General features: G+C 43.1%; 1 protein-coding gene across 1 annotated transcript in view; it reads right to left on the reverse strand.

Annotated features, from left to right (window-relative positions):
* The window catches only part of LOC115177336 (eukaryotic translation initiation factor 3 subunit E), a 52,212-nt gene that overhangs the window by 1,284 nt on the left and 29,795 nt on the right, over positions 1-21,133 (reverse strand). The window contains exons 8-12 of the mRNA XM_029738027.1: positions 20,674-20,800; positions 19,825-19,926; positions 7,090-7,199; positions 1,821-1,923; positions 1,136-1,270 (exon numbers count right to left, since the gene is read on the reverse strand). Of these exons, the coding sequence (XP_029593887.1) occupies positions 1,136-1,270; positions 1,821-1,923; positions 7,090-7,199; positions 19,825-19,926; positions 20,674-20,800 (577 nt within the window). The remainder of the gene's footprint in view (positions 1-1,135; positions 1,271-1,820; positions 1,924-7,089; positions 7,200-19,824; positions 19,927-20,673; positions 20,801-21,133) is intronic.

Below are 21,133 nucleotides of genomic sequence, written 5' to 3' on the forward strand. Positions count from 1 at the left end.
AGAAAAAAGGGAGGAGAAAAGGGGGGGGAAGAGGTTAGACTACCAGTTGACAGACATACAGTATTTTGTTTCTGGGCTTTAATGAATTATGTGATGAATTAGAAACAGAAATCCCCATGAGTGTATGTAGTCGAACACTTGAAGTTGACTTAAAATGTGAGCACGTGTGTGTCCACGCCCGTGTGTGTATGCATGCGTAACGGACCCACAACAGCCCATCCAGATGACAGGTAGTAAATGCATTAGAAGTGATTTGTAGCCCTGAGAATGTAATGACACTTGTTTGCAGCCTCTTAACGAGGGTCTTTGCTTTGACTAAACAGAGATATAGCAGCTCTCTTCCTGCAGATATTCAAACAAAAGAGGTGTTAACTGAACACATCAAAAGATACTTACTCAGAACTGGACAGTTAAAAGGGGGACATTTAAAGCACACTTGGCCCTGTTGTGATTAGATATATATTTATAATAAACTAATCTGAAGGGGTCGGGGGAGGCGGTGGACTGACTCACTTAAAAGTTTAAGAATCCGTTTCTTTTTTGGTTTTACAGGCATGTCCTTCTCTCCCTAACTTCAAGGAGCACTGCTGGCATGGGGAGAGGGTGGGGCTCAGGGATGTGTGTGATCATTGAGGATTACCTTCGTGGATTAGTCTTACATACCACTCACACGGTCAAGATCAAAACAGACCAAAATTTGGACCCCAAGCCAAACATCTGTGGGGACCTGTACTAAGTGCAGGGAACTCCGTAGTTTGAGTAATGTTCAGTGAGGCTAGTGTGCAAATCGACCTTATTTGCGCAGCGGTAGCTGAGTCACAGGGCACAGGCCCTGTTTTACGGCGGCATTGACATCTACCTTGTCATTAGGCCTATGAAGATCAATGGGATGATGAAAGTGCCCGCTAGCTCCGTTAAAACCTGCTCTTACTGGCTGATTCCGTGTCAAGTGGAGCATTTTGTTGAAGCTGGTTCGTCGACATTCTTCTAGCCCTGTTCTCTCCGAGCTGATCATTTCGAGAGGGCTTTGAACTGTGTCCACCCACGTAAGAGTCACAGTCAGTTGGAAAAGGGAATGGGTAGTCTAGTCTTTGACAAGGGATGGGAGGGTGGGTAGTGGTGACAACTCCCTTACCTCGTTCCTGCTGGCGTGGGCCATCTTCTTCTCGATGTTCATGGCCAGCATCTGGCTCCTGAAGGACAGGCTCTTTGTCTTCTCAATCACCTGCTGGTACGGCGACACAGCGTTGTTCCCCATCACCACGTGACCCTGGATAAGAACAGGACAGGGCGAGGGGCGCACAGTTAGGCCTAATCACACAGCGGGGAGAGCCAATCACATCTGGTCTCACAGACACGCCACCGTGTCGCCAACCGCCAGCCTCCCGGGACACATTTATGTAAATTTCAGTGCACATCTAGGTAATTCTATGTCATTCCAGGAAGAGTGGCTAGGGTATGATTTGCTGATTACAGAGAACTCTGCGCAGTGATGGGTACGCCAAAACATGCAAGACCCAATGTGGAGCTGTAGAGGAGAACAAGGACTTAAAAAGGGTAAGGTATTGTGGTTGCTTACTTCGTACTGTGTTGTATACCCTCCTATTATGATAATGGACCATCCCATGCCTTGTTATTCTCGTCTCAGTCATTCTACAGTTATGCACTTATATTGCATCTAGGAGGTACACCGGAGAATAAGCTCCCTGATTACGAAGGAGTAAAAAAATTAAAAAAAATAAAAAAAACTTTGACTAATCAATTGCGTGGGAGCAGAGGTCATTGATTGTCGAGGCAGACAGACAGGGCGTCAGTCTCACCAGTTTGGAGTCTATCTTGGCATCCAGCCTGGCGTTGCGGATAAGGTTGACAATCCATCTCTCCGCCTCCTCGGGGGTCATGTTCAGCTTGTCTGCCAGCATGCTGAGGAGGAGCAGAGGAGAAACAGGATTTTTAGAAGGCAAGTGGAACAATACACACGTGTTCTCCGATTAAATAGGCAGTACAGAAGTTGCTAATTGTTTAAAGAAAAATGTGGCCCGAGTGTTGTCTATATAGTTCATATACACACACACCACATTAATCAACTGGGGCGTGGGAAGGTATACCCCTCTGTCCAATGAGGTCATTTCTGGGCAATATTTGTCCCTTCATGGGACCCTTTTTGGGCCCATTTTATTCCCAGGGGCAAAAGTTCAGTATAGCCTCTAATGTACTGAAGCAAACAGCAGAAAAGACCACACATCAGAAAAGTCAAGATTACAGTGTACATAACATGCTCTTTCATTGTCAGACTGACCAGGTGAAAGCTATGATCTCTTATTGAAGTCACTTGTTAAATCCACTTAAACTCAGTGTAGATGGAGACGTGTTAAAGATATATATATATATTTTTTTAATGGTAGCAGGTGCACCGGTTTGAGCACGTCAAGTACTGCAACGCTGCTGGGTTTCACGCTCAACAGTTTCCCTTGAGCATCAAGAAATGTCCACCATCCAAAGGACATCCAGCCAACTTGACAACTGTGGGAAGCATTGGAGTCAACATGGGCCAGCATCCCTGTGGAACACTTGACACCTAGTGGACTCCATACCCTGATGAATTGAGGCCGTTCTATGGGCAAAAGGCAGGGGGGGGGGGGGGTGCAACTGTATATTAGGAAGGTGTTCCTAATGTTTTGTACACTTGGTGTATATGACAAGCCTTTTCAGTGGAGGTCTGATGCCATACCTCCACATTTGCTACACTACTCAATATGACGAAAGGGCTGCATTAAGACTAACAAAGCTAACAGGACAATGCTAACACATTACCAAGTCATACACATTCTTAGGCTAAAAGGCCTATAAAGTAAAATACAATGACGTGTCAAAGAAACCGGATCAGGGGAACACACGCAAATGAACTTACATGAACTAGAACATTTCATGACTCCCCAGGCTAATGCAATTAGAGAAGGCAGTGGGAATCCCAGTTTCTCTCCCTAGCCAGTCACTTTACTCTTTGATGTCCTCTCCTGGACACACACTTACATTCACCCCACCTTGGCCCAGAGCCTGCCCGTGACAGAGCGGGACCTGCTACTGTCCCCAAATGAAAGCCAGGTTGCTGCCGTGGAGCTCTTTGATAGAGCGGTGGGACATGGATGTGTCACCGAGGGAGAGAGGGAGGTGGTGGGCGCCTGGCCCTCTGATCCAAAGCCTTTGCCATTGCAGCTGGCCTCCCTTGCAGCTTTGAAAATTACTAAACCCCTTGATACTACTACCACCACCATCTAGACCCACTCCTTCCCACCCACCCCACATTTCCTGCTGGTCCCCCATTTCATATTAGGGGCCTATAAATATACCCATCTCTTCCACCACAAGTGGTATAGCTAGTTCCTTTGCATCCCACAGCCCAGTCACCCAGCGCACACCTCTTGAACGAACCTCATTAATACACTCGTTCAACAACATAGATACTAGTGTGTGTGGACCGTGGGGTTATGAGGACTGTATGAAAAGTGCACCCCACTAATTATAATTTCCTGCTCCATTAATCAAGTTCCCTCCCCCACGGAGATTGGAGCGACAGACCTGTGAGTATGCCAGACCCTCGCCACCCTAAACCACCTCTCGCTATTGGATCAGATCCAGTCCACAATAGTTGCCAATACCAGCAGGACCGTTTCAACGGTCACTTCCCAAATGCTGACTTCTTTAAGACTTTCTCCCTCGTAAATTCCCATTTGGAAATAACCTCATTTGGGATAATGTTTGCCTTACCTCAAGGCCCGACAGCAAAAACACATTCTCGCCGCTCTGACCCAGCTTGGCATCCTTTTTGAAAGTAGCAGCAAAACTACGTACGGAGGGGGTTGAAATTACATCAGTGTCTGGAAGGGGCTCAAAAAAAACAAAAACAAATAATAAACAGCATTACCTCAGCATAAAGAGGCACTGCCTCGGGGGATTCCAAGTAACAAGAGCGTGATGATCCATCACCACTTTCACCACAGCAGTGTTTGAGGTGGATACCAGAAGAGAAAAACACTAGTTAAGAATTGATTAACGTTGAATCCCCACGGGCTGGAGGAGTGGAAAGGGGCATGACCAACCTGTCACTCATACCCAAATGACAAAATTACGGCAAAATGCTGCGGAAAACAAAATTGCACTTACGGCTCATTATGAAGGACCTAACAAGCATGGGGAGAAACCCCCCCCCCCCAAAAAAAGTCAGTTGTCCACTCACGTAAGATTAGGTCGTGATGGCTAACATGTGTCTGCCATCCAGGAGTGACACAATCAACACTAAAGGAGACACACAGGTCGCACCAGTTTGGGCAAAATTCCTGGTGTAGGTCTATAAACACTGTTCAGTTTCAAAATGTAACCCAAGAGATGTGTGACTGCCGCAGAGGGGTACGCAGAGTGTGTTTGTTTGGTGATTCTGTCAAGGTGAGGGCACATGTCAGTCAAACCAGACTCAGATCCGAGATCAAAATAAACATGACCCAGTTTCCTCACGGCGAGTTCACCTCGGCCCTAACCCCCTGCAGAATGTGATCTCCCCAGCATACCACAGTAACGCGCAGTGCCCCAAAAGGCCCAGGGTAGCCCCTGCATGCACCCAGGACGACTTCAGTGATAACAACCTACTCTGTAATTCATTACAGGAAATCTGGCAATGCTTTCCTGGGGAAGAGCATTCATGTATCATATTTTACAAAGTACTCTGCTTTATCTCCTTTATAGATAAGGTCTCAACTTTTATCTTAACCTGGAACTTCAGAAGATGGGGATATGTAAGGGGGGGGGGTTAGACCTACTAAACTCAACTATTGACATATCCCTTGGCCTTTAAGCCAACTAGAACACCTTCACTTGTTTTGTTTTACACAGCCATAGCCCTGTTCCTTGAGAAGGGGGGAGGGGGGGGGGGCTTTCATTTCAACCCCTTACTTACTGGCTTCTCTGCACTCAATTTCAGGCTGGGGGGACGGGGGGGACTCCTGTGAGTCTCTCGGCCACCCTCACACACAGGGAGAAAGGTCAGGATAACTGTTAGAGAGGGAAAACTCCAATAAGAAGGGGGCACTTCTAAAGTGGCTGGGCTCAGACGAATGCATTGTTAAACACTACCATATGATAGCATTAAGAGATTCCAAGCCATTTGGAACGACACCCGTTTTCGGCTTCTTGTGATGGGAAAAGATGTCCACTACCTTTCCATGCGCCACATTTCAGTGTCGGCTGACCGGCTCGGTCTTATGTATGTACTGACAAAGTCACTGGACAGTGTACCATCTGAGGTCAATGTTAGAAAAAGTGACTGGTTAACATTCAAAGAAAGTCAAATATGGTAATATTAAGTTTGTGAATCCAAAAAATGAAATCAAAATTGTAAAAACATACCCAAGTCTAGACAAAGGGATATGTGGATGCAATTACGGAGCATAAGCTCAAATCGTGGGGTCACATTTTCACAGCTTCCTTTTTTACATGAGCCTTTCTGCATAGAGTAACTCAACTACCCACACTTCTGGCCTACTTTCGTCCCATGCCATGGGCAAAAAAAGCGAGCTAAATATCTGTGAAACCTTCATAGCCAACAGCTGTAAAAATGTCCTCATTAAAAAAAGGGATCAGATTCATTTGAGTCCATGCTTGGATGCAGAGGGCTTCTGGGTAGCAGACTAATGACATGGAATTTGAGCGTTTGTCAAAAATAAACTGTGTGTTCTGTCCATCGTCATCGCAACGGCTTTAAATAAACACGGAAATCCCTGACACTGCCGAGCGCCGCTCTGTTTTACCTTTCCTTTACAATCTCAGCTAACAAAGACCTACAAACACAGGACAACATTTTAGAAAACATCACAATTCAACTTCCTACTGTTACCACTAACCTTTGTGGTCTTTAACAAGTAAATGTATCCAATTGCAGCAAGTCTGCCAAAAAAAGAGCCGGGACTCCTAATCAATTCCAGACAATCTGCAACTGGAGATTTCGACAGAGCCCTATCGTGTTCCATGGTTCAACCTTGACTACAGACCTCCACAGCTCTGTATAACAGGCAGTGCAATAATTTCTCTGTCAAAAGTTACAATTCATTCACCCTTTTCATTCAATGTCCATGACAGCATATTCCATTAGAAGTTGGAGTATAACCCTTTTTGCCTTAGTACAGTAACTATGTCTTTCTAAATTCATTTCCACAAGTACAAAATGTTCAGTGTACACTAAAAGCAGTGAGGTAAAAATAAAGTAGTATATCAGACTAGAGTGAAGAGTGAGCGAAGTCCACAGTAAGATGAGGGCTACTGGTAGACTGGGCCCTAGATGCGCCTAATCTGTATAGCTATACATTTGTTATTTTCTAGAAGAGATGCACAAGAGGCAGCCAAATCCTTAATTGTGGACCATTACCTTCCCCCCCAATGCTCACCATAATTAGCTTTGACTGGTGACTATTGTTTTGGTGACTATCCAAGGTAAATTTATTGTAGTGGATGTAACAAGGCTTGGGAAAGAAAGAGAGAACTTCAGAACCCCCTGAACACTAGAAACCCTGACCCAGGACGACTCAGAAGTGGAGCTACGCTGTTCCTCTCTCCCCCGCATCAGCAGCTAGCAAAATCTAAAGCCGTCAAAGCCCATCTAAACCCTGACCTCTCCCTGAGAGAAACCTGTCCCTGGTTTGGTCTCTCACTGAGGTGGTCTTTAAAAGTTTAGTGAGCAGAACAACCAGGAAGCAGTTAAAGCTGCCATTGCCTAATCCCTAAAATGTGTATGTGGAGATGAGTGTATTTGACTGGGGAAAGGGGCAATAAACGCTTATCTGTGGGGGGCATTCCTGTAATCACTGCACATATCCACCCTCTTCCTGCAGCTGGTCTGCTTAGCAAGCTCACTGGCTGGTGACAGACTGTCATGACCTTCCTGTGCACTTTAGCTAGTCTGAGCTGGCCACTGTAGTGCATGGTGCACATCTTAGCATTTGGACAGTGATGGCGAACAACGGTCTAGCTAAGACTGATCTCTTGCAAAGTCCTTCCTGTCAGTTCCCTAACTGGTGCTTTAACATCACTCCCTGGTCTCACCTGATGCTGATGCACTGGTGGATCCTGCAGAAAGTCTCAAAGATGAACAGACGGGCATTCTCAATGAAGTCCTCCAGGCAAGCCACCAGGAAGAAGTCATTCACAAGCACCTGGAAGAGATGGAGGGAAATAAAAGTTAACAGTAATACAAATATTGTAGTGAGTATTTGCCTCAGTGTACGCATTTCTATAAAAGACCACTGCAGGGTTTAAGGAAAGTAAAACAGTTAAATGAATGTTAAGCTTTTTCGTAAACTCATTAGTGCAATCAAGATTGGATTCTGACTGAGTGGCCCTGGAGAGCCATAAAAGCACAGCAGTAACAGGTTTCCCCCTTGCAGTCCTTATTTGGGATTGAGGCACCGATTAAATTGTGGGAAAACCCAATTCACTGTCAAATTAAAAAAAGAGCAGAAAGGATTATTTATATTTTTCTTCATACATGCAGAGTAAAGGGGGGTGGGGGTCTTGCTCTAGCCACATTTAAGTTACCAAGCAATTTACTTTGGCAAAAGCCTCAAAAAGGAGAAACCCCCATCTGCAAAAAAGTACTCCCAGGCCACTCGGGGTGCTCCAAAAATCAACCACAAATCTTTTAATTCAGCTGCCTCCACATGAAACGGGAGACAAGAATGGAGCCAGCCACTGACCACAGTGGCTGTGACTTATCACTGTTCATCTGTGCAGGGTCAATTGTGCAGTGTGGGAGAAACCAATTTACACGCCACCACACTAGGGGTTCTACAGCCACCATAGGGGCAAGAACACCCTCTGCCTAACATTTGAACATGGGCTAGCAACACTGACAGATGGGCTACAGGAGAACTGAAAAGTTTACGCCGCCATAAAAGAGCAGTACGGCAACTCTACTTTAAGTGTTCATGACCCCATTGTGCACTCAAAAGTTGTGTCAAAAGGCTTACATTCCTTTGTGGTTATTACTGCGTTCCTACTCTCGAGTACTAGGTTCACGTCACAGACCTCAGTTTTCAAAAGTTCTCCAAGAATTCACAACTCTTTGTATGCTTAAAGCTTAGAGAGCTGTTTTCACCCTCCATTTCTGCTTGAAGAAAACTTAATTACATGGCGCTATCAGGCAACACCACATTTCAGCTATGACAACGCTTATCTAGGCATGATAAACTCTGAACAGCTAAGTGTCCTAATCAGTGTCATCTGGGATTCAGCCCAAGATCCTCAAAAAAGTTTTGAAAGGGCTAGAAGTGGCCTTTTATGCACAATCTGATGAGCTAAACTTGAGGTAGGCTTCCCCCCCCCCCCGCTTTCTTCAACATGCAAAAGTTGCCAACATCTGACAGCGATTCCAGCTGGGGGGGAGGGGGGTTGGTGCATTCAAATAAGACTGGATTTCCCACTTCCTTTCAAATCAATTGCTACTCAATGTTGAAGGTTGCAGTGAAGACAGGGATGTTGGAAAACAACATCGATATCTGACTATTACAGCAATCAGTAAATAGTTGGGTATCACCCAGAGTAATGTAACCCTTTTGTTCTCTCCTCGATGACTCCAAACTGATGCATTACACATGCTCATCAAGACAAAAAGGCCCATCCCCAATGGAATATCTTTCTACCTCTCAACCATCACTCCACAAAATTGAATGAGGTTCTTTTGTGGCGTGTGTCTGTCGGCAAAATCCCCTTGTCTTTATTACTTTCAAATGAGCCCATTTTGTGAAAATGTTTGCAGACCCATCACACTTAAGGTGCAGCAGCTTAACTGTTGCACAACCTCCCACCTCGACAGACAGGCGGTCCTGTGTGTGAACGGAGCGCGCTCCGATTAACCCTTTGGCGTGTAAGATCACATTTGTGATAATTGTTGAGTGGTCCTTGCAGCGAACCACAGCAAAAAGGTGATAGGGACAGTAGCAACTGAACGTATGATGCAACAAAAACGTCTAAAGAGCATTGTCTGAAAAGCATCTAAACAATGTTTTGCACCGATGGGAAATAAAGGTCTTCAACCTTATTCCTCAATTTCACCTTTATTGAAAAATAAATTAAAATCTAACTAGGCAAGTCAGTTAAGAATAAATTCTTATTTACGATAAAATAAATGCGAACTTAATCATCCAAAACATCACATCCACAGCCAAACTCATTCCAAAATGTTTTTTTTTTTTACCTTTATTTAACTAGGCAAGTCAGTTAAGAACAAATTCTTATTTACAATGACAGCGTCGGAACAGTGGGTTAACTGCCTTGTTCAGCGGCAGAACGACACATTTTTACTTTGTCAGCTCGGGGATTCGATCCAGCAACCTTTTGATTACTGGCCCAACGCTCTAAACAAAGGCTCCCTGCCGCCCCATAAACCAGTCTAAATAACAGATTTCACTGACAAAAAAAACTCAAGTTAGCAACCTAACAGTTAGACTTCTTTAAAAATGTACCATATCTCTGGTGAGCAGAAGGGAGAAATGTAATATGGTTTGGAAATGAGATGCGTGTCAGCTAGCTAACAGCAGCTAAATACTTTGATGGCAGCCATATTTGTTTATATTTGTGTTTTGTGTTTTGCAAGTACTTGAAAATGTGAACAAAACAGGAAACGCAGGCTCCATACATACAGTATGCTAGAAGAAACACGATATACAGAAAATAAGGCACTTTGATAGGAACGCACATATCCAAAGCTATTATTTGTAAAGAAAACAATGTACAAAATTACTTCCAATGTTGAACAAGCTGAGGGGGAAAAAGTTAGGCATGGTCTTTTTTACCCCTTTTTCTCCCCAATTGGTAGTTAGTCTTGTCCCATCACTGCAACTCACCTACAGACAAAAGTCGAGAGCCATGCGTCCTCCGAAATACGACCCTGCCAAGCCACACTGCTTCTTCACAAACTGCTCGCTTAACCCAGCCTTCACCAATGTGTATGAGGAAACGCTGTCACGACCGTGTCATCTTGCAGGCGCCCTGCCCACCACAGGAGTAGCCAGAGCGCGACGGGACAAGAACATTCTGGCCATGCCAAACCCTAGCCTAACGACGCTGGGTCAATTGTGCACCACCTCATGGGTCTCCCAGTCATGGCTGGCTGAGACTGCCTGGAATTGAACCCAGGTCTGTAGTGATGCCTCAAGCACTGCGCTACTCGGGAGGCCGTGCAAGGCCTGTTCTAACTATAGATGCGCAATTTCTTCATACTTGATCTGGGGAAACACAGGGGAAGTGCTTGGGCTCTCGAAGAGAGAAGTTGTCTGGCTCAGTAAAGCCTCAAACACAAATTGTCAGTAACAGTGAAATGGGCTACTTATGTGAATTCATTAACACACTTCAATTCAAACTGGTTAGAAAATAAGTTGAAACATAGCCTATAGATATTTAGCAGGCAGCGCAGGTTAACTGTCCTGTTGCATACAACATCACATTTTGGTACAGTGAGTGCATTGACAATGCGCATAAAAAAAATGAAATTAAAATGAAATTAAAATAAAACAAAAACCACAGGGTGACCATTAGAGATATTTGGAACTCATGTGCGTAAAGGTATGTGTGTGCTGGGCATGCTCTGAGAAGACTGACAGGACACTACTCCCAAGGCAATGCTGCTAAAGCACCTTGAGGAGAACTGGTCTCCAACCTGAGTAGTAACATGGAGCAGCATCTGCTCCAACCACATGGAGTCTCTAAACAAGACCCCAAGCAGGGAAGTCGAGACCAGCCTACAGGGCTCTTCAAAAGTGCACAAGTGTTCAACAAGCTTGGTGATTGAGGGCACGTAAGGTATTTTCTGAAATGGGATACAGTTACAATATTGTTAGTAGTACGTCAGTTTGCGATTGCTGCCCCCGCGCCACCGAGGCATTTGCACAGGAAAGATCAGTTTTGGAGGCAGTGCTTTGGATACTTTCTGTCCGAGCACAGATTTGTCAGGTAAAAACTAGCAAATAAAAAAAATGATTCTGTACAAATGAGTTTAGTTCTAGGTTCCTCATTGGTTAAGAGACAGACTGGGGGAGCTAGAGGCTCTTTATATTAGCTTAAAAATAGATTAGGATGAAATGGGACCTTCAGTAAACCGCTGACATGATTTACTTCTGTGAGAGCCATTTGATCAGGCCAGATGTTTTTCATTCAAAGCGTTTATCGTCAAGAAGCAAAGATAAAGGGGGCCAAATAGCCCAAAGTTCAGCCTTTTATTTTTCAGCAGGTCCACATTATCAAATCATTTGGGAAATCTCAATTATACTCATGTATGCAAAGAATGAGGCTGGGAGATTGGGTTTCAGAGAATATACCCAGGGCACTGCACCAATTAGCACACCTGGTTTGTCTCTAAACCTAATTCCTGTCCAGTGATTGGATCTCCAAAACATGTCCAGCCCCTCTTCAGTAAATGAGCCATCTCCTGGGCATATTAAATTAAGCCACATAACTTGTCCTAAATGACTGATGACAAATTTAGGCACAATTACGAACATCTGACCTATGTTAGAAGTAGATGAAACACAAACCACAAGTTGTAAATGTTCACAGGGACATTGTCAACACTCAAACCTAGGAAACCTTAATACCAACGTTGTATTACTAGTTCATACTAGTGTTATTTTACAGCATTTCCATGTGAGTGGATTAGTCTTCCGCCTAAACTCTTGAGGATTCTGAACTGAGTGATACGTTTGACAGAACTACTCCCCGAAATTCCCTGAAAAGGCAGCTAGCTTCTGATTCAAGTAACCATTAATGCGTTTTCCTTATTTGGCCACAGTTGTCCAAAATCGGTAGAATTGTTATTAACATGAGACCATCTTAAGGATCAGTCCCTTTAAAAAAATGTTGCCTCAAATGTCATACCGAAATCTAATTTTTTTATTTCACCTTTATTTATATAAAGGCCTGTAGCTCAGGCCCTGAAGCAAGGATATGCATTTTCTTGGTACCATTGGAAAGGAAACACTTGAGTTTGTGGAAATGTGAAAGGAATGTAGAAAAATAACATTAGATCTGGTAAAAAATAAAATTAAAATAATTGTACCATCATCTTTGAAATGAAGAGAAAGGCCATAATGTAGTATTCCAGCACAGGTACAATTTAGATATTGGCCACTAGATGGCAGCAGTGTATGTGCAAAGTGTCAGACTGATCCAATGAACTATTGTATTTCTGTTCAAAATGTATCAAGATTGCCCAAATGTGCCTAATTTGTTTATTAAATAACTGCGTTCAAAACTGTGCACCCTCTTCAAACAATAGCATGGTATTCCTTCACTGTAATAGCTACTGTAAATTGGACAGTGCAGTTAGATTAACAAGAATTTAAGCTTTCTGCCAATATCAGATATGTCTACATCCTGGGAAATGCTCTTGTTACTTAGGCAAATGCGATTTAGCATGAGGTTGTATGTTAGCTCAACCATCCCACAGGGGACCCACCAATCCTGAAGAAGATTTATAATCTGATCCCACCATGGATGATTTTTAAGACTGTCGGCTCAAAATATTTCATTTTTATTTGATGTACGTTGTAGAACACCAACAGAAAGATGGATCCTTGGTGTCTACAGAAGGCTTCAGTTGTAGTGAAAGCAATTTTAGAAAGGGTGCAGTTTGTAGACAAAAAGCTGTCTGCAGTGGAGTCTCTCCTTTTGTAGCAAAACAATACTAATAAGTGTCCATGCTAACACTTGAAGATATTACATTTAGTTATGTAGAGTGTTTCAACCTTGCCATCCACATGTACTAGAGAAGTAATTCCTCTTGCCAAAGAGCCTTCCCTTGTACCTCACAGTATTTTGCAGAATTAATCTACTCTTAATGTGGGCTTCAATTCCATTCAAGTCTGTGGCTAGTTAGCACATATTAAAACAGTCTTCCTGCAAATCCATTTATACTTAACTTCTCTAGGACCGGCGGGACGAATTCGTCCCACCTACGTAACAGCCAGTTGAATCCTGTGGCGGGATTTTCAAATACCTTTGAAATGCTATTACTTCAATTTCTCAAACATATGACTATTTTACAGCTATTTAAAGACAAGACTCTCGTTAATCTAACCACACTGTCCGATTTCAAAAAGGCTTTACAACGAAAGCAAAACATTAGATTATGTCAGCAGAGTACCCAGCCAGAAATAATCAGACACCCATTTTTCAAGCTAGCATATAATGTCACAAAAACCCAGAAGACAGCTAAATGCAGCACTAACCTTTGATGATCTTCATCAGATGACACACCTAGGACATTATGTTATACAATACATGCATGTTTTGTTCAATCAAGTTCATATTTATATCAAAAACCAGCTTTTTACATTAGCATGTGACGTTCAGAACTAGCATACCCCCCGCAAACTTCCGGCGAATTTACTAACAATTTACTAAATTACTCACGATAGACGTTCACAAAAAGCATAACAATTATTTTAAGAATTATAGATACATTACTCCTCTATGCACTCGATATGTCCGATTTTAAAATAGCTTTTCGGTGAAATCACATTTTGCAATATTCTAAGTAGATAGCCCGGCATCACAGGGCTAGCTATTTAGACACCCACCAAGTTTAGCCTTCACCAAAGTCAGATTTACTATTAGAAAAAGTTTGATTACCTTTCCTGTTCTTCGTCAGAATGCACTCCCAGGACTTCTACTTCAATAACAAATGTAGGTTTGGTCCAAAATAATCCATAGTTATGTTCCAACAGCGACGTTTTGTTCGTGCGTTCTAGACACTATCCCAATGGTAAATAACAGTCACGCGCACGGCGCATTTCGTGACAAAAGATTTCTAAATATTTCATTACCGTACTTCGAAGCATGTCAACCGCTGTTTAAAATACATTTTTATGCCATTTTTCTCGTAAAAAAAAGCGATAATATTCCGACCGGGAATCTGCAATTAGGTAAACAGCCGAAAGAAAATACAGCACGGGGTCGAATCGGGCACGCGCCTAAGCCCTTTGTCCTCTGATCGGCCACTTGGCAAAGGCGATAATGTGTTTCAGCCTGAGGCTGCCTCGTCATCGTTCAGGTTTTTCCCGGGCTCTGAGAGCCTATTGGAGCCGTAGGAAGTGTCACGTTACAGCTAAGATCCTGACTCTTCAATAAACAGAAGCAAGAACAACAACACCTTGTCAGACAGGCCACTTCCTGCATGAAATCTTCAGGTTTTTGCCTGCCATAGGAGTTCTGTTATACTCAGACACCATTCAAACAGTTTTAGAAACTTTAGGGTGTTTTCTATCCAAAGCCAATAATTATATGCATATTCTAGTTACTGGGCAGGAGTAGTAACCAGATTAAATCGGGTACGTTTTTTATCCAGCCGTGCAAATACTGCCCCCTATCCCCAACAGGTTAACATAAATAAAACAAATGTAAAATGTCCTGTTTCATAAGCTGAAAAGATTCCAGAAATGCTCCATACACAAAAAGCTTCAAATTATGTGCACAAATTTGTTTACATCCATGTTAGTTAACATTTCTCTTTTGCCAAGATAATCCATCCAACTGACATGTGTGGCATTTCAAGAAGATGATTAAACAGCATGATCATTACACAGGTGCACTTTGTCCTGGGGACAATACAAGGCCACCAAGATGTGCAGCTGTGTCACAACACCAGATGTCTCAAGTTGAGGAAGTGCGCACTTGCCATTCTGATTGCAGGAATGTCCACCAGAGATGTTGCCAGAGAATGTAATGTTCATTTTTCTACCATAAGCCCCTCCAATCAGCCTCACAACCGCAGACCACATGTAACCATGCAAGCCCAGGACCTCCACTTCTGGTTTCTCCACCCAGACAGCTGATGAAACTGGAGTATTTCTGTCTGTAATAAAGCCCTTTTATGGGGAAAAACTCATTCTGATTGGCTGGTCCTACACCTTCCCAGGCCCCCCCATGGATGCACCCCTTCCCAGTCATGTGAAAGGCATAGATAAGGGCCTAATGAATGCATTTCAATTTCCTTATATGGAATGTAACTTGCTTTTATATTTTTTTCAAGTATATGCACACACATACACACAGAGCTTCCAAGTTGAGCTTGTGTCTGGGACACTCCAATACAGTAGATGGTGTTGTGAACAATTGGTGTTATGCATTAGTTTCTGTTGGTGAGAGTTGACAGCACTACCAGCTAGCTATCCAGCCAACCTTTCACCTACATGGTATTTAATAATTTCTTGAAATAAACAAATCAACTTAAGCGACCAGACTTGTTGGGTTTCGTTAAACTAACATGCTGACTACACCGCTCAAATCGCGTGCGCTGCAAAATAAATGTACACATACATGTTATTCAAAGTCAGTTGCCAACCACCATATAAAGTCCAAAGAAGAAGCCTGAAGGACAGATGACTAGAAACAAACTCCGTTTACCCTTTTCTCAACATGCGCGTGATAGCGCATTCACACGCGGGCGGTCTGGTCAGCAGCTAACTTAACAAATCCAGTTTGTTTCTAGCTAGCTATACCTAGTGACAAATAACCAGCTACAGTAACAAAGAAAAACACTATTAATCCTTACGGAAACTGTGTGTGTGATCATAAACCAGAGATTGGTATGCAGAGATGAAATAAGTCCACCACCTACTACAGTCTGCACTAGCGAAGAGTTCCGCTAAAAGCAGCAACCACCAGTAACCCTCCCACCATTTAATTTTACCTATCACAAAGTGGTGGGTTGGAGTTGGCCAGACATTTTTGTTCGTTTTGAAAGTGTCATCTTCACAGTCCACCACAAGCCACTAACAGCTGGCTTCAAATACAATTTCATTTGTTACAGTGAAATGCATACTTACAAGCCCTTAACCAACAATGCAGTTAAGAAAATATCAACAAACAAAGTATGAAGAACAACTAATTAAAGATCAGCAGTAAATAATAGTGGGGCTATATACCAGGGGGTACAGGTACAGAGTCAATGTGCGGGGGCAACGGTGGACAGGTAAATATGTACATGTAGGTAGAGTTATTTCAGTGACAATGCATAGATAAGGGGGGGGCAATGAAAATAGTCTGGGTAGACATTTGATTAGCTGCTCGGGAGTCTCATGGCTTGGGGGTAGAAGCTATCTTAGGAGCCTCTTGGACCTAGACTTGGTGCTCCGGTACCGCTTTCCATGCGGTAGCTGAGAGAACAGTATGACGAGGGTGGCTGGAGTGACAATTTTTATGGCCTTCCTCTGACACCGCCTGGTATATACAGTTGAAGTCGGAAGTTTACATAGTTATTTGGCTAAGGTCTGAGTTTAAATGTTTCACAATTCCTGACATTTAATCATAGTAAACAATTCCTTGTCTTAGGTCAGTTAGGATCAACACTACTTTAAGAATGTGAAATGTGAATGATTTATTTATTTATTTCAGCTTTTATTTACTTCATCACATCCCCAGTAGGTCAAAAGTTTACATACTCAATTAGTATTTGGTAGCATTGCCTTTTAAATTGTTTAACTTCGGTCAAACGTTTCGGGTAGCCTTCCACCAGCTTCCCACAATAAGTTGAGTGAATTTTGGCCCATTCCTCCTGACAGAGCTGGTGTAACCGAGTCAGGTTTGTAGGCCTCCTTGCTCGCACACGCTTTTTCAGTTCTGCCTACAAATTTTCTATAGGATTGATGTCAGAGCTTTGTGATTTCTGGGACAATGGTGTTGATTTGATCCATGACCAGCCTTTCAAAGCACTTCAGGGCTAGAAATGGTGGTCTGCTTGAAACATGTTGGTATTACAGACTGACAGGGAGAGGTTGAAAATGTCAGTGAAGACACTTGCCAATTGGTCAGCGTATGCTCGGAGTACACATCCTGATAATCCGTCTAGCCCTGCGACCTTGTGAATGTTGACCTGTAAAAAGCGCTTACATCGGCTGCGGAGAGCATGATCACACAGTTGTCCGGAACAGCTGATGCTCTCATGCATGCTTCAGTGTTACTTGCCTCAAAATGAGCATTTAAGTTAATTAGCTCATCTGGTAGGCTTGTCACTGGGCAGCTCTCGGCTGTGCTTCCCTTTGTAGTCCGTAATAGTTTTCAAGCCCTGCCACATTCGACAAGCGTCGGAGCCGGTGTAGTACAATTCGATCTTAGTCCTGTATTGATGCTTTGTCTGTTTGATGGTTTGACAGAGGGCATAGCAGGATTTCTTATAAGCTTCTGGGATAGAGTCCCACTCCCTCAAAGCGGCAGCTCTACCCTGCCCCTCAAAGCGGCAGCTCTACCCCTCGTTGAGCCCAGTTTTAGTGCCAGCATCGGTCTGTGGTGATATGTAGACAGCTACGAAAAATACAGATGAACTCTAGGTAGATAGAGAATCTCATGATAAGCCGGAGACCACACTACCTCAGGCGAGCAAAACCTCGAGACTTCCTTAGATATCGTGCACCAGCTGTTCCCATATATGCGTCGGCCTCCGCACCGTGTCTTACCAGAGGCTGCTGTTCTGTCCTGCCGATGGAGTGTATAACCTCTTGCGTATATCCTACCACTGGGGGCGCCACAGCGCATTTTTGAAAAAATTCGTTCCCATTTTCAACGGCCTACTAATAAAACTCAGAAGCTAGGACATGCATATACTTATTTTATATGGATAGAAAACACCCTAAAGTTTCTAAAACTGTTTGAATGGTGTCTGAGTATAACAGAACTCGTATGGCAGTCAAAACCCCGAGACCGATTGAAACAGGAAGTGGGATTCTGAATTGTGGACTCGACTTCACAGCCTTCCCTGTAATTCACAACGTGAAAAATCGATAATTGAGCACTTTCTAGTGCATCCACTAGATGTCCCCAGTCTTTACAAAGTGTTTTGAGGCTTCTACTGTCGAAACTCAGTGTAGGAGACGATGTGGCAATTGGTCACAGTAGGAGGGCCATCAGCATTGTGACGTCGGCGGCCGTGTCTACCCCCACCTTTGGAAACGTTTTGAAACACAATGAAATCGTCCCACTCGAATCTTATTGGCTCTCTTGTTGAAACAGGCCCTGAAGATTAATGTTATACAACGTTTGACATGTTTGAACGAACCTAAAGGAGGGAAAAAATATATTTTTCGTAAGACAGCTCCAGCGGACGGAGCAGTATTTGGATACAGCCTTGGGACGCGCTAACAACAGCAAGCTAATGGAACATAAAGGATGGACTTTTTCGACCGAAAATACATTTGTCGTGGACCTGGGATCCCTGGAAGTGCTTTCTGATGAAGACAACTAAAGGTGAGGGATTATTGGCAATATTATACAAGATCAGATGTGATTTGCGATTTTTCCAAGATGGCGACGAGCTAGGCTTTCTAGCTCATTTTCTGAGTATCGCATCCCCTTTTATCTCAAAGTGTGATTACCCTGTAAAGTTAATTTAAAATCTGTTATGACGGATGTTTTCAAGAGATATTCATCTATAAATCTTAGATTGACAATATAAAATAAAAAAATCTTTTTCGAATAGTAATTTATAAAATTGTAGCACTGTTTCCCGGGACGCATTTTATGGGAAAATAGTTAGTCAACATCAGGTGCCGATGTAAAATGCTGTTTTTATATAGAAATATGACCTTTATTGAACAAAAGATTGCATGCTGTGTGTAACATGATGTCCTAGGTGTGTCATCTGATGAAGTTTGTAAAAGGTTAGTGCTGCATTTAGCTGTTTTTTGGTTATATGTGATGCATGTGCTTGGTCGGAAAATTCATATGATGCTACTTTTACCATGTACTCCTCTAACATAATCTAATATTGTGCTTTTCCTGTAAAACCTTTTTGAAATCGGACAACGAGGGTCGATTCAAGAGAGGTGTATCTATAAAACGATATGAGACAGTCCTATATTTGAAAAAAATAAATATTGAATTTCGTTATGCTAATGTCGCTAGGAGTTTTCGCTGGAAAATGATCCCGCTAACGGGATGAGACGCTCAAGAGGATAACCCGCCAGTATGTTCTTAATGTCGTCGTTCAGCCACGACTCGGTGAAACGTAAGATATTACAGTTTTCAATGTCCTGTCGGTAGGACATATGTGCTTTCAGCGCGTCCCATTTATTTTCCAGCGATTGAACATTAGTTAGCAGGACGGAAGGGCAGATAAGCATCTCGTCGCCTGATCCTCACAACGCACCCAGATCTTTTTCCACGGCTTGTTATCAACTCGTTCTGTCACTGAGAACTTGGCCTAGATGGACGAAGGCATTGCTGGAAATGCAGCCTTCATCTTTAGCTGATGCACTACAGTGGCTTCAATGGCAGTACACATCAAGCCATTACAAACCAAAATGGAAATAAATTATCCAACGGCTGTCTATGACACACATCTCTTTAATGAGTGTCTGAACGCCCCTGCATAGACCTTTGCTTATAAAAGCTTTTACGGTTAACTACCAGGCTGATGCACAATTACAGGCCATCATAAAAATATGGCCAGACCAATGAGTCATAGGGTTTCCCAGAGGACTTCTGTATCACCCAAGTGACCTAATGCAATTCTACCATCAGCCATTATGTATGGACCCATGTATTCAAAAAATGTAATAAAAGACAAGGCCAATCTTGCATGAGCCCTAATGGTGTTTACTTCTGTGCTAGCTACAAGGGAACGTTGGGAGGGCTGGTTGGCTAATCCAAATCCCTCTGTAAACCAAGAAATATATAGAGTTATGTTCAACTTTTAAAACTGAAGTCTGAAAAGGAGAAATTATTCAAAATCTATTGCACATTGATGGGTGGGTGGGTACGTGCGTGCGGGGCGGAGAGTCTGCTGGGACTTACCGACTCACACTCCCTGAGTTTCTTCTGAGCGCTGTCAAAGTCGAAGTTCACATACAGGCACTCCACAAACTCTGTGATGGGATCTTTGTAGGTGTAGGACTCCTGGAAATGGAAAGAAAACATTTCTAACAATTTGCACATGCCTGTGTGTGCTAGCTCAATTTTTCAGCAGTGGAAATAGCACAGGTTATCTCGACAGGCAAGGTGGCATGCCTCCAACCCATTACTAAAAATAAAAAAGTCTAATGTGGAGTAACATGGCTAAGCAAATACTAGAATTTACAAGGCAGTGAATAAAAGCAGATTCAAAAAGTCCCCTAAACAGTTCCAAACCATGGTAGCTGGGAGAGACCCAAGAAGACCCAAAAGACAGAACAAGCATTGAGCACATGTTTTAGTGATCACACAGAGCCCACCGAGACAGCGCTTATTTAGCTTTCAGAGCCATTGATCTCTGAAGAAGCTACCGATGTTGGGTCGGGGAAGAAATCGGTACTCTACAATCAGACCGTCTGCTGCCATTTATCAAATGTAATGGGTTCAAGACCTCTCTAGCCAGGACCAGATCTCTGATAGAGTATACTCTATCAGCCAAGGCTTGCATTGCTCATAGATGTGTGGTTTCTATGGACTTTAATGGAGTTGGGTTAAATGCAGAAGACATTTCAGTTGTACACCTGACAAGGTATCCCCCTTTCCCTATTAGTTGGTGACATCCTGTGTCAAAATGCCAAACCTACACTGACAACTAAGGTTGGCTAACACGTTACTGTCCAGAACGTGAGAGAAACTTAGTAGGAAATGTGTTCAGAGAAATTGGGGTAAGGAATGTGTTCAGATTTTTTTTACCTGCTGTATGACCTTGACCAGATCTTTCAGGACCTGCCGCCGCTTGCGAACGTCTTTGTTTGTGATGACAGCTGTGGTCAGGTAACGCAGAATGTGTGGGCACATGGTCTGAATGGCGTTGAGGTACCTGAAATGCCAAAACAAAGGTCACGACAAGAACAAATAATCAGGGGTCTTAAAAGGACTGGAGGAACTACATGGCAAAAAAGCAATGGCTCATGATGCGAGTTGATATTTATGGAGGTGAAGGCAATACAAAGTTGATAAACCTATGCATACACCAACACACAGTTTAAGGGCATAAATGTCTATTTTTGTACGCAAGTAACTTAGCAATTAGGCTCATGGCATTTAGGACGTCTGACCTTAGACCAAACAGATATGTCCGTAATAGTGCATTCTCCACATGACATAGGTTTAAGCACTCCCTTTCATTACCCCTGTATAAGCGGAGTGAAGG

This window comes from Salmo trutta, chromosome 37 (assembly GCF_901001165.1).
Source record: "Salmo trutta chromosome 37, fSalTru1.1, whole genome shotgun sequence".
Taxonomy (NCBI): domain Eukaryota; kingdom Metazoa; phylum Chordata; class Actinopteri; order Salmoniformes; family Salmonidae; genus Salmo; species Salmo trutta.